The 12,637-nt window shown below is 35.6% G+C and overlaps 1 protein-coding gene across 6 annotated transcripts in view; it reads right to left on the reverse strand.

Annotated features, from left to right (window-relative positions):
* CNTLN (centlein) overlaps nt 1-12,637 on the reverse strand; it is a 379,922-nt gene that overhangs the window by 189,140 nt on the left and 178,145 nt on the right. For all 6 annotated transcript variants that reach the window (XM_053572079.1, XM_053572076.1, XM_053572075.1 and 3 more), the window contains 2 exons: nt 3,463-3,584; nt 1,746-1,865 (listed from right to left, as the gene is read on the reverse strand). In XM_053572079.1, coding sequence (XP_053428054.1) covers nt 1,746-1,865; nt 3,463-3,584 — 242 coding nt within the window. The remainder of the gene's footprint in view (nt 1-1,745; nt 1,866-3,462; nt 3,585-12,637) is intronic.

The following is a 12,637-nucleotide window of genomic DNA, read 5'->3' on the forward strand; positions in this document are numbered from 1 at the left end:
CATCTATTGTACAATCTTGTTTATGTGAAGTGTGAAGAAAAGGCAAATCTACAGACACCGAAAGTAGATTAGTAGTTCCCTAGGGCAGAGGAGAGTGAATAAGAGGGTTGGAGAATTATAGCTAAATTGTGTAGGTGGTAGTGATGAATATATCCTAAAATTTATTGTGATAACATATGGTACAACTCTTTGAATGTACTAAAAGACATTGAATTATATAGTTTATATGAGTATATTATGACTTGTCAGTTATATTTCAATTAAGCTACTAAGATTATCAGGAAATGCTTCTTAGATAAATTTATGTAGTCTATAAAATAATTTTTAGAAGCTGGGCACAGTGGCTCATACCTGTAATCCTAGCACTCTGGGAGGCCAAGGGGTGGATTGCTTGAGCTCAGGAGTTTGAGACCAGCCTAAGCAAAAGCGAGACCCTGTCTCTACTAAAAATAGAAAAACTGAGGCAAGAGGATCACTTGAGCCCAAGAGTTGGTGGCTGTTAGCTATGACGCCTCAGCACTCAACCCATGGTGACATCTTGAGACTGTCTCAAAACATATATTTATATACAATAATAGTTTTTAGATAAGAGACTTCATTATCAGGATCAAAAATGTAGCACTAGTAGAGTATATTGCACTTTGAGAGATAAATGGAAGTATACATTTAAACTTGATGTCACTCTCTTAAAAGTTTATCATTACACGTAAAAGGTTGTAACCAAAAGTTATGTAGTATATAAGATAAGCTTTTGATTTATAGCTAAAAAAATTCAGCTACACTTAATTACATTATACCATATGATGCTAAATTCTAGCGATCTAAAAGATATGCAGGCTTTCAAAAAAACTGTTTCATCCAATTGTCAGATATTAACTCTAAATGAAGAAATAGCTAAATAACAGAAGCAGCTAATTATATTGGTCTAAGGCTTTTTCATCTCAATAAATAAATAAGTAAAAGAAGAAGTGGTTTTTCTTTGGCCGGATTAATATAATAGCCTATGAATTATAAGATCAAGCAAGCAAACTGTATGTTTTCTAAAATATGTAGTATCCTTCATCAAGTTTTATACTTAGGGCAGCTAAGAGACCAATGTGGAAAAATCAGCAGTAAGCCCTAAGGACAGGCAGTGCACAGCAAGAAAGAAAGCAATTCCCTCGTGTCTTTTGCAGGTCACTACCAAGGACCATGTTAGCAGATCCACACCAGACCCTTAACAGGCAGTTCTACTGCTACCAGTAATTAGCTTGGACAGCTCTGGCTCCAAGAGTAGCAGCAAGGCTACACCATAATGAGCTCAGTTGGGATTAGCAGGACAGGGCAGGGAACCAAGAGAGCTCAGGCATTCTGCATTGCGTATGTATCTAGGAGATCAAACAAGGATGGCTGGCTAGGTTATCCCCTCTCCATCTCATTCCAAAAATGAAGCACGGCAGTGTCTAAAATACAGGCTAATGAAGAGCGACACCTCCAACAGATGAGAGCCACATTAATTAACACAATCCCTAGATCATATTATACAGTTTCTGTTAGAGCTAGTAAATGTGCAACTTGTTATTGCATGATATATATATATATATATATATATTTCTTTTTTTAAAGCTAGCCTTTTCGTCTTTACTTTTATTGGAAAGGAACAGATTATTTCATTTTCAAATTTTATAAAGTATTTCTTTGATGGCCTTTAAAGAAAATTCTCCCAAATGTTTATCAAAGTCCATACTGTTAAAAGATAAACTCACTTTTGAATCATTAGCTCCTGGTTTTCCCTTTTGAAATATGCCAGTTCATTCCATACAGCATCAGAATCTTCTTGTTGAAGTTGTTTGGGATCTGCTCTCTTTATCTTTCTAATTTCATTCCTGTTTTTAAAATAAAGTTGCCTTTTTCTTTAACATGTTCAAAATACAGTGTAATTTAATTTATATACTCTTTTGAATTTAAAAATATCTATTGACCAAATTACTAAGTCAAGCTGTTTACTGGATGATTTCCTAAAACTTAAGCATGTAGAAATTAAACTCCCCTATCATAATTTCCTAAAGCTCAACTGCTACTAAGGAAAGCAAACTTTTTTTTTTTTTTTTTTGAGACAGAGGTTCACTATGTTACCCTTGGTAGAGTGCCAACTCTTGGGCTTCAGTAATTCTCTTGCCTCAGCTTCCCAGGTAGCTGGGACTACAGGTGCCTGCCACAATGCCCAGCTATTTTTTGGTTGCAGTTGTCATTGCTGTTTAACAGGCCCAGGCCAGGTTAGAACCCGCCAGCTTCGATGTATGTGGTCGGTGCCCTACTCACTGTGCTATGGCGCCAAGCCTGGAAAGCAAACTTTTAAGCAGATACATGATATTCTTAGTTCTATTCTTGTTATTCATCTTAATAGTAATAAAACATACACTTCAGAATTTTAGCAATCTCCAAAACGTCCTATAAGCAACCAACTCATCTAGAATTTGCTGCCCATCAATCTGAACACGGTATAGATGCCCTATCTTATAAAAAGCTATTACCAGCGCACATGTCACTTTTCCACTGATTACTAAAAAGTTAGGTGAGCAAAAGCTAAATCTAGAACAAATTCCTTTACCACTGTTTTACAGACAAGCAATATGAAACACTTCCATTCATCAAAGGAAAAAATAAGATGTGACAATTATCAACAAGTCACACTAAATGCCCTTTACATTTTTATTTTCTGTACGTAAAAGAAACTCTTCGTTCTTATTTTGTAAAAGTGCTGTACTGGACAATTTAGAAACAGCATTTCTCTATAGAGCAGACCAATGTGTATCATCAACATTGCCCTAAAGGATCCATCTCAAAAGATGAGAGGGTAGTAGATTTTCTGTACTCACTCAGTCCTTTGCCCTCTGTTGATACTGTTAACAGGGGAGCCACTTACAACTAACCAAGATCTGAACACCTGTTCAGAGCAATTGAATTGAGACTGCCAATTCATTCAGATAAGATGGAGAACGAACTGATGGATAGTAAAGATCTTCAAATTGCATACTAGGTTGAAATAGTTTTAAGGTAGTTAATTATATATGTGAATTTCATATTTCTCTTGTTTTTCCATTAAAACTTAAACACTTTCTGGGTTATAAACATTTTAATCCCATATTTTATTTATTTAAAAGCAGCTTTCCAACCACATGCATACTAAAAATATTTGCATTAAATTATATACTTTTATTAAGCTATTTTTATGATATTAAAAATACATACAGTAATTCATAATCATCTACATCTGATATCTGCAAATGATAGGAAAATTTTTACTTACTGCTAGCACATTTCTGTTTTTATTTGTCATTTCTCCATCTAAAAATTCACAGTAAAGATTTGACTACCAAATAATATCTTTAAAACCAAACAAAAGCCATTACAACACCTACATAATGCTACTCCATTCCATTTAATATTTAGGAAAATGCCTTTATGAGCTATGTAACTCACATGCCACTGCCTTCTTCCCACTGTTTTAATTGCTCTTTTACTGCTCTGTAGTTGGTCTGTAACATCTGTAGCCTTTCCTTGCGTTTTTCATGGGCATCTCTTAGCTCATCATTTTCTTGGCTCTGTAAAACACAAAAAGCAAGTATGTAAGTTTGAAGAAAGTATTAGTTTAATGTTTCAATTAAAAGGTTACCTAACCAAAGATGAAATTTGAAAGAAAACAGTGTACAAATATGAATAAATTTATAATATTTAAGCAGAAGAAAGCAAAGAATTTCTCAAGTCACAGAATAGGTTTGCTGGATAAATTCAACCTACAGTGCATTTTCTAAGCTGCTTACATAATTTGAAATTTTGCCATCAAGTTAATTTCATTCCTTTCCCTGTTGTTAATATACATACAAATATTCATAAGCCTATAGTATAGATTTTTAATTTTCTTTTTTAGCATATGCATTTATCTATATAAAGCATGATTATTTATATATATGCATTTATCTATATAAGCATGATTATTTTGTTAAGGTGCAAATATGGCTAATGTAAGGATATTAATCACAGTAAGAACAATTCTTCAGCCGGTGCATTCATAATTAATATGCACAAAGCACAAAGATGATAAAGAAGAAAGAAAATGAGACAAGGCCTGGCATGGTGTCTCACGCCTACAATCCTAGCACTTTGGGAGGCTGAGGCAGCTGGATAGCCTGAGCTCCAGAGTTTGAGACCAGCCTGAGCAAGAAATGAAAAATTAGCCAGCATCCTGAAGTAAGCCTATAGTTCCACTACTTGGGAAGCTGAGACCAGAGGATTGCTCCAACCCAAGAGTTTGAGCTTACTATGAGCTATGACACCAAAAACTCTGTCTCAGAAAGAAAAAAAAAAAAGAAACTAGACTTATGGGAGAAGCAATATAGTTTAACCTTTGGGGGTTGTATAATAAAAAACTAAATAAAAAGCTAGGCTTATTACTTTTGAAATGGTCATAGAACAGGTAACTCCACATTATGTTGTTTCAACACTAAGCTCAAACGATTACACTCAACTACTTCTAAATGTATAGCACATGTGATACATGTTCATTTTTAGATATAATCATAAAATCTACTTATAAAGATTTTATAAGTAGCAAATTCTTTATAAGAGCAAATTCTTAGTCTTCGGACATATTCACATGATACATGTAGTATGTTTCACAAAGTAAAATAAATAGTGAGTTTTTTTCCCATAGAATTTCAAATATTTTAAAAACTTTTACTCATATTTCTGTATGAATGAATTTGTATGTTTATTTGGTGGAGGCAACAGGTACTCTCTATCATCATAGTGACGTGAGATGAGTAGGCATAGGGCAATCAGGAAGATCTGCATTCCATCCTTGGAGCTTTTCCTGGTAGTTGCATTATCTTAATAACACTATTTAAATTAATTCAATTTCTTTTTTAATAAAACATGTAAAAACAACCAAAAAAGCAGGTTTAAACTGTGATGATTAAAGTAAATTAGTGAACATAGACAGAGCCCCTGGCACCTGCCCTTTAAAGGCACAGAGCAAAAATTAGCTTCTTTCAGTCTCCATTTCCCAGGTGATGCCAAATTCACTGTCTTCTTGACCATTTGCCTCCCATCTAAACAGTAAGGTAATACTTTTTACAGAATTTGCATTATTTGACTGCAATTCTGTCTGTTTCAGGGGTATTTATATTTCATCATTCTACTTTTAATACATTTCTAGTAGGATAATTCTCATAAGTAGTTATTAGCATGCACCATTTGTTTGTACCAAGAAATATTCTATATGCCATATGAAAATAGGAGTAGTTGATGGAAAAGCATAAGAATAGCATTAGTTGACAGGTGCAATCAAAATAAATGTTATCCTATAGAGTTTCAGAAGATACACAATTCACAGTTAATGCAAACTTGCTAAAAGTTGCATAATTTAAAACATCAAGTAAAAGTCAAACATTCAGGAAACTGAGTTCAATTTTGTTCATTTCATTTTAAAAAGCATACATGAAATGCCTATGATGCAGAAGCTTAAGTGCCAGTAAGAGTTCAAATCTTGCTACTCAAAGTTAACTACATTTTACTTTGATACAATTACATAAGTTTAGTACATCTCAGTTTCTCTATCTTCAAAAAATATTTATATCTCTTTTAAGACGTTAAGAATGATTTAACCTGGAAGCTGAATTTTTCATAATAAGTTTGATAAACAATCCAAACATCACTTCACATCTTTAACACAATAAGCTTTCTGTTCTTAAGTAGGTTAAATAAATAAATTAGCCAAACAGAAGATTAACAATTAACTGTTAGATAGATCTACCTATCAGTTAGATAGATAAATACATGACAATAAGCTAATTATGTTCATTGGTATTTCTTAAAACTAAAAAATATATTAGGAATTTCAATACAGTGTATTAGAAATTTGCTAATAAAATAATTTAATTACAAGAAATTTATAGAGTATATTGGAAGAATGGTTCATGTCAAAACATAATTTCAAAATAAACTTACACTTGAACTATAACAAAGATTTCATTTTAAAGATTTCAAAATAGCTTTTTATAATTATTATTCATTGAATCTAAGTATGTCTTCTAAAACTCTTATTTTACAATGAATTTCTTAAAAATTAATACATACAGGCCAGGTGTGGTGGCTCACACCTTTAATCTCAGCACTTTGTGAGGCCAAGGTAGGAAGATCACTTGAGGCCAGGAGTTCAAGATCAGTCTAAACAATATAGTGAGAATCTCTCTTTATGAAAAAGAGAAAAATTAGCTGGGCATAGTGGCATAGGCCTCCAGCTACTCAGAAGGCTGATGTGGGAAAATTGCTTGATCCCAGGAGTGTGAAGTTATAGTGAGCTATGATCACACCACTGCACTCTAACATGGACAACAGAGTAGAACCCTGCCTCAAAAGAAAAAAAAAATTACTTATAAACCTGTGTTTAGGGAATCATTAAAGTTCTGGGTTAAAGTCATTAAACACTCTTGAGTAAATAGACCCTAAAACATTGATCAAAAAGTGAAAATTAATAGAGTAGGATATACAAATTTTCTTGATTACTTTTCACAATGATCCTCTATTGAATTAATGGAACAAATTTGAGATTCTTATTAGTACTCTCATTATATTTAGCATTTTTTAGTACTGCTTCAGTTCCCATTGATCACTGAATCTAATATCCAATGTTTTCCTTCATTCTCAAATAGCAATTGACTATCTTACACCATTAAACTTAAGAATAAACTCAATAAAAATCTCCCAAGTCCTATATATCGCTCATGATGTGCCTGTATCTAAACTAGGCATATTAATCAAAGCACTGAATACAGCCATTTTTGATTCCTAAAGCTTTAGTGTAAAATGTTCAGTATTAGCAAAGTCTTGGCTTTCCTATAGTAATTTAAATACATGACTAATTCGAGTAAGTAGTGATTATAAAGAAGGTTTCATACATGAGCTTTTTTACTTTAATCTTACTTGCTTCCTAATTTATTTTAATCTAACAGTAGAGTACTTATATAATCTTATAAAATTATTAAAATCTAAACTATTAAAAATGAAACTCAACTAGTGATTATTAGTCCATCAATTTGACAGACATGATTTATAATACTAATTGTTTAAAAATGCAGTTTCATTCATAAATTCGTGATTTGGGGATGCTAATTATCAAGTGTCATTCATGCAGGCCAGGCACGTAGCTCATGAGTTCATGACCAGCATGAGCAAGTGTGAGACCCCATCTATACTAAAAATAGAAAAACTAGCCAGGCATTGTGGCTGGCACCTATAGTCCCACCTACTACTCGGGAAACTGAGGTAAGAAGATTGTTTGAGTTTAAGGTTGCTGTGATATATGATTCCAAGGCACTCTAGCCTGGGGAACAGAGTAAGACTCTATTTCCAAACAAAACAAAACAAAACAAAATGTAATTCAAGCGGGGCTCAGTGGCTCACACCCATAATCCTAGCACTCTGGGAGGTTGAGGTAGGTCAATTGCTTGACCTCAACAGTTAGAGACCAGCCTGAGCAAGAGCAAGACCCCTTCTCTAATAATAGTTGAGTGTTGTGGTACGGACCTGTAGTCCCAGCTACTCAGGAGTCTGAGGCAAGAGGATTGCTTGAGCCTACGAGTTTGAGGTTGCTGTGAGCTATGACACCATGGCATTCAAGGGCAACAAAGTAAGACTCTGTCTCAGGAAAAAAAAAAAGTGTCATTCATGCATTCAATTAGTCCTGGAGACCATTATTTATTTGTCCTTCTTCAGAAATACACAGTAAAATTTTATAAAAATGTAAATAAGATAGAAAGATATAGCTCAAAGAAAAACATTTTCCCTATTTTAATGCTACTAGAACACAGGTCAGAAGTTATCCATCAAAAATTGTTAAGAAATTCTTTTTAAATAACCAAATACATTTTAAAACTAATCTTATAAGAAATACAGCTTAACTGTAGTTTGGAATATGATCTTTTAAATCCCATTTGACAAAGAATAGTCAAAATCAGGCCAGACACAGTGACTCATGCCCATAACACTAGCACTCTGGGAGGCCAAGCCTGGAGGTTTATTTGAGGTTGGAAGTTAGAGACCAGCCTGAGCAACATACCAACCAAAGACAGAATAATTAGCCAGGCATGGTGGCGTGTGGCTGTAGCCCCAGCTACTTGGAAGGCTGAGGCAGGAAGTTTGCTTAAGCCTAGAGTTTGAGGTTACAGTGAACTGTAACAATGCAACTTTACCCTAGTCTGGGAAGCAGAGCAAAACCCTCTTTCAAAAAAGAAAGTCAAAGTCAAATAATAGCCCTTTATTTGGAAATAGCTTACAACAAAATCAAAAGAATGGATTAAAAGATGCATTTTATATGACTAATTAATACATTTTCCTAAGAGGATACATGGGCAACTAATAAATGAAATCCACGCATTAGATCAACAAAGCATTTACTGAGTACCGTCTATAGATTTTGCAACTGAACTAGCTAAACTAGAGGTTCTAACGTCTGAAAAACAACTCTGAATGACTGAACCACTACAAAATAGAAAAAAATTTGTCACTGACTTTCCTCAAAGATATTTCCAATTCTATTTTTTAATTCATAGAAACAGAATGATTTTTTATCTACTTGTCTGGTTTGACCAAAGTCTCCTTGCCAAGAATAAGGTTAACTAAAAGCATTAATATTATTCACAAATCAAGGAATGAGAGTATGATTTAAGGGAAGAAAAGCCAACAAATATTTATAAAATAAAATACCAAGGGCTCTATTATGAATGTTCAGTTTTAGCAAATTGTATCCAATTCATGTATACCAGAATATTGCTAAATAAGATATGTAAACTGCATTCAAAAGACATACTGATGTTATTAAAGGACACTAAAAAGTGTTAATAAAATCAAGTTGGCAAATACACGAAAGTCAGTAAGTAGCGATTCACTGCATTAGTGATCTCAAGAATAAAAATTTCAAGGGCCAGGTGCAGTGGCTCACACCTATAATCCTATCACTCTGGGAGGCAAAGGCAGGAGGATTGCTTGAGTTCAGAAGTTTGTGACCAGACTGAGCAAGAGTGAGACTCTGTTTCTACTAAAAAAACAAAACAAAAAAACTTCAGAAAGCTCTGTTGTACTGGTTTCCAAATTATAGCTGTTAGAGTACTACATTAGCAAAGTCAGAAACATGGGTGGGATTCTAATAAAAATAGCTACAATTTCTTCCATTACTATTAGCTTAATTATTATGGCACTGGTCATCTATCTTGGAAATATGGACGACTAAGCACAAAAGTAAGCAGAGCAAGATAATGTGTTAATATTTTATACAAAATTCGTAACGAATACAAGAATCAATTAATGCCGCTATAATAAAGAACATCATTTTAATGCAAAAAAAAGTATATACACACATATTCCATGGGCTAGTGGTGAAATTTATTTGTCCTTACAAGCCTTCCATACAACTTGGGACTCTAAAGCTACCTACTGTGCCATGGAGCATGTCGTTAGTCCTTAGTTCAGCTAAACTTGTTCACAGTATGTTTCATGGAACATTACCAGCCTTTTGGAAAAATTAGCAGGCATAATATAACAAAACTAACCTGGGAAAAGGACATATCTATAACTTTATGTTGGTTTACAAAGAACATTAATATGTTAAAGTTTCACAAAAAAGAAAGCTTTTACTCTATTGTTTACAATGATTATTTGAATGTGGAACATTTTTGTCTACTATGTTCCCATTAGCTTCTGCCAGAGCAGCAGTGTTCCATATACCTCCAAAGACTATGACAAAAATATTCAACACATATTAACAAGTAATGGTCTATAAAAGGAGTGCCAAGATCAACAAATGTATCTATAATGTAACTATAAGGCACCCTTAATGGGTTGAATTGTGTCCCTTCCATCCCAAAAATATGTTAAGAGTCCCAATACCCAGTACCTCAGAATGTGTTTTTATTTGGAGACACAGACTTTACACAGATAATCAAGTTAAAATGAGGTCATCATGGTGGGCTCTGATCCAATATGACTGGTATCCTTATAAAAAAGGAGAAATTTAGGAGTGTCAAGATGGCCAACTAGAGATAGCTTTCACCAAAGGCTTATTCCAGAAAGAGAAAAATGGACTGAATCTATCTCAGAGGAGTTGAAGCTGAGGGGTTAAATACAAGAAGAAATCAAGGCACTGGGCATCCACATGGAGACTAAAGAAAGTGTGAAAGAAGGGAAAGAACAGAAAACATCTATGGAACTAATGGACTATAGGAGCCAAGTACCCAACAAAGGGGTAAGAGGAACCCTCCCACTGCTGGGGGCTTTCCAAGGGCTCTCTATGTAGAGCCGCAAACACAGGATTTCTCACCTCACAAGAGAGAGCCATGAAACCCCAGTTTTCCTGTACCTAGAAATTTCTAACCTGTGGGTCCCCATCCTGGCCTTACATAAAACTGAACAAACTTTGTCTCTGATGCCTTGTGCCCACAGCCCATCTCCCCCTTGGTCAGTAAACAGACTGCCCCCTGCAAGGCCAGACTCCCAACGCTCTGGCAATTGGAGTGCTAGCTCTAGGGGCCCGGGAAGTCTGAAGGGTCTGCCTACCCCCAGGCACCAGAAAGGCAAAGGAACGCTGATTGGACCCACTGGGAAATCAAAGATCACAGAGGCTACTTTCTTCCTCACTACAACTGGCCAAATCCTTAACTGGTCATGGGCAAAAAGAGGTAGGTCCTACCCTCCTTACATATCTGGCAAGGTCTATAAGGCTCCTCTACATTGTATGATCTGGTGAACCCAGTGTGCTCTCCCCACCCACCACAAAAGGAAATTGTGGCTTGGCTGCACTGACTTCAACGAGGCAAGGTTCCTCCTGGGTGTCCCTTTTGCACCCTTTTCCCTGCCCTCTGGAGTGGCTCTGACCACCCTCTGTTCCTACTGGGTCTCTCTTGGTGGTTCAGCCCAGCTTCCTCCCTGCCAACATGAGGAGAGGTCTAGCATCAGATGAAGCTGCCCTGGGAAGGTCCAAGAAGCAGACTGCAGGGTGTAGTTTCCTTCTCCCAGCCATTGGTGTGGATCACAGTGTATGCAGTCAGCTATAGCCAGGACTCTGCTGAAAAATTCCAGTGATCTGAATTTGTTTGCAGGCATTTGTTCTGTGATGGGGCAGAAAATTGGGTGGGAACAGTTAGGTGGCCAGAGGATTCCCCACCCCTAGTCGTGGGGGTCCAGAGGATAGCAGTGGTTACATCTTTTACAGCAGTGACTTTGTGACATTTCAACTGGGGTGAGGTTCTAGCTAGAAGGGACCTTCTAGCTCCTTTTAACTGGGGTGAGGGCGGGCTGATACTAGGACAGAAGCAGATCAGTGTGCTAACCAAGAGAACCTCTCAGCCTAAGAGTAGCTGATGGTCCACCCCCAGGTGCTACCCAACCCAACTTAAAGAAAGGAAGACTGGCCCCCAGAGAATCTCATGCTGCAGCCTTGAAAGGAAGCTTCATAAGGCTGTGTGTGGAAAGGGCCACAGAAAAATAACTCATTTCAACAGGCAGAAGTTCATGAAGGAGTAGCAAGATCCATATCCTGGGGCCTCTGGAGCTGATTTCAACCTGCCAATTTTAGTTTAGTTGCTAAACAGGTCTCTGGGTCCCCAATTAGTTTACCTCTCAATAACTATTACAGGATAAGCTAACATTTCAGCTAAAAAATATAATTAATATAAAAAATAAGCTGAAAATATACCTAGAGAAGAACCAATAGAAGAATCCTGGCAACATGAAAAATCCAAGCATATCAACGCCTCCAAGATATTATAAGGGAGATAAAACTAAAAATACCATCCATAAATAAATCATTAAAGTATCAGAAATAGAGTTCAGAATATGGACAGAAAATAAGATGAATGGAATTGAAAAGATGGAAAAAGAAATCCAAAAAATAGTCCAAAAATTATCCCAAGAAATTAGTAAAATTAAAGGCAAAATCACCATGAATCTGGAGATAACTAGGAAATACATAGCAAAGCTTAAGGAACTAAAAGAGGCATCCAAGGAAATTCCAAGCACAGTAGAGAACCTCAGTGATAGATGAGAACATGGAGAAGAAATAATTTCAGAAATCGAAGAGAAGACTTTCGAAATAAAACAATCATTCAAAGAGGCAGAAAAAAGTGAACAAAAACAGAATATTCCCTGAGTGAGTTATGAGATTACTCTAAAAGATCAAACATTCAAATTATTTTAATTCCTAAAGGAGTAAAGGATGGTATAAAAGTATTGAAGCTCTACTTTAAATAAGACATCATGGTGGAGAATTTCCTAAGAATTGCAAGAGACACAGAAATTCAGATAGTAGATAGTTTCAGAACTATTGAGCACCAATTTATACAAAGCATCTCCTAGACACATTGTAATTAACTTTGACAAAGTCAAAATAAAAGAGAAGAGTCTGCCAGCAGCCAGGTGTTAAGAAAAGAGTTACCTACAAAAGGAAAAATACCAAGATGATAGTGGACCTGTCAGCTGAAACATTTCAAGCATAAAATACCAAGATGATAGTGGACCTGTCAGCTAAAACATTTCAAGCAAGAAGAGGGTGACCATTGGCCTTTAACCTTTTTAAACAAAACCACTTCTGGCCCAGGATTCAGTA

This window comes from Nycticebus coucang, chromosome 2, assembly GCF_027406575.1.
Source record: "Nycticebus coucang isolate mNycCou1 chromosome 2, mNycCou1.pri, whole genome shotgun sequence".
Taxonomy (NCBI): domain Eukaryota; kingdom Metazoa; phylum Chordata; class Mammalia; order Primates; family Lorisidae; genus Nycticebus; species Nycticebus coucang.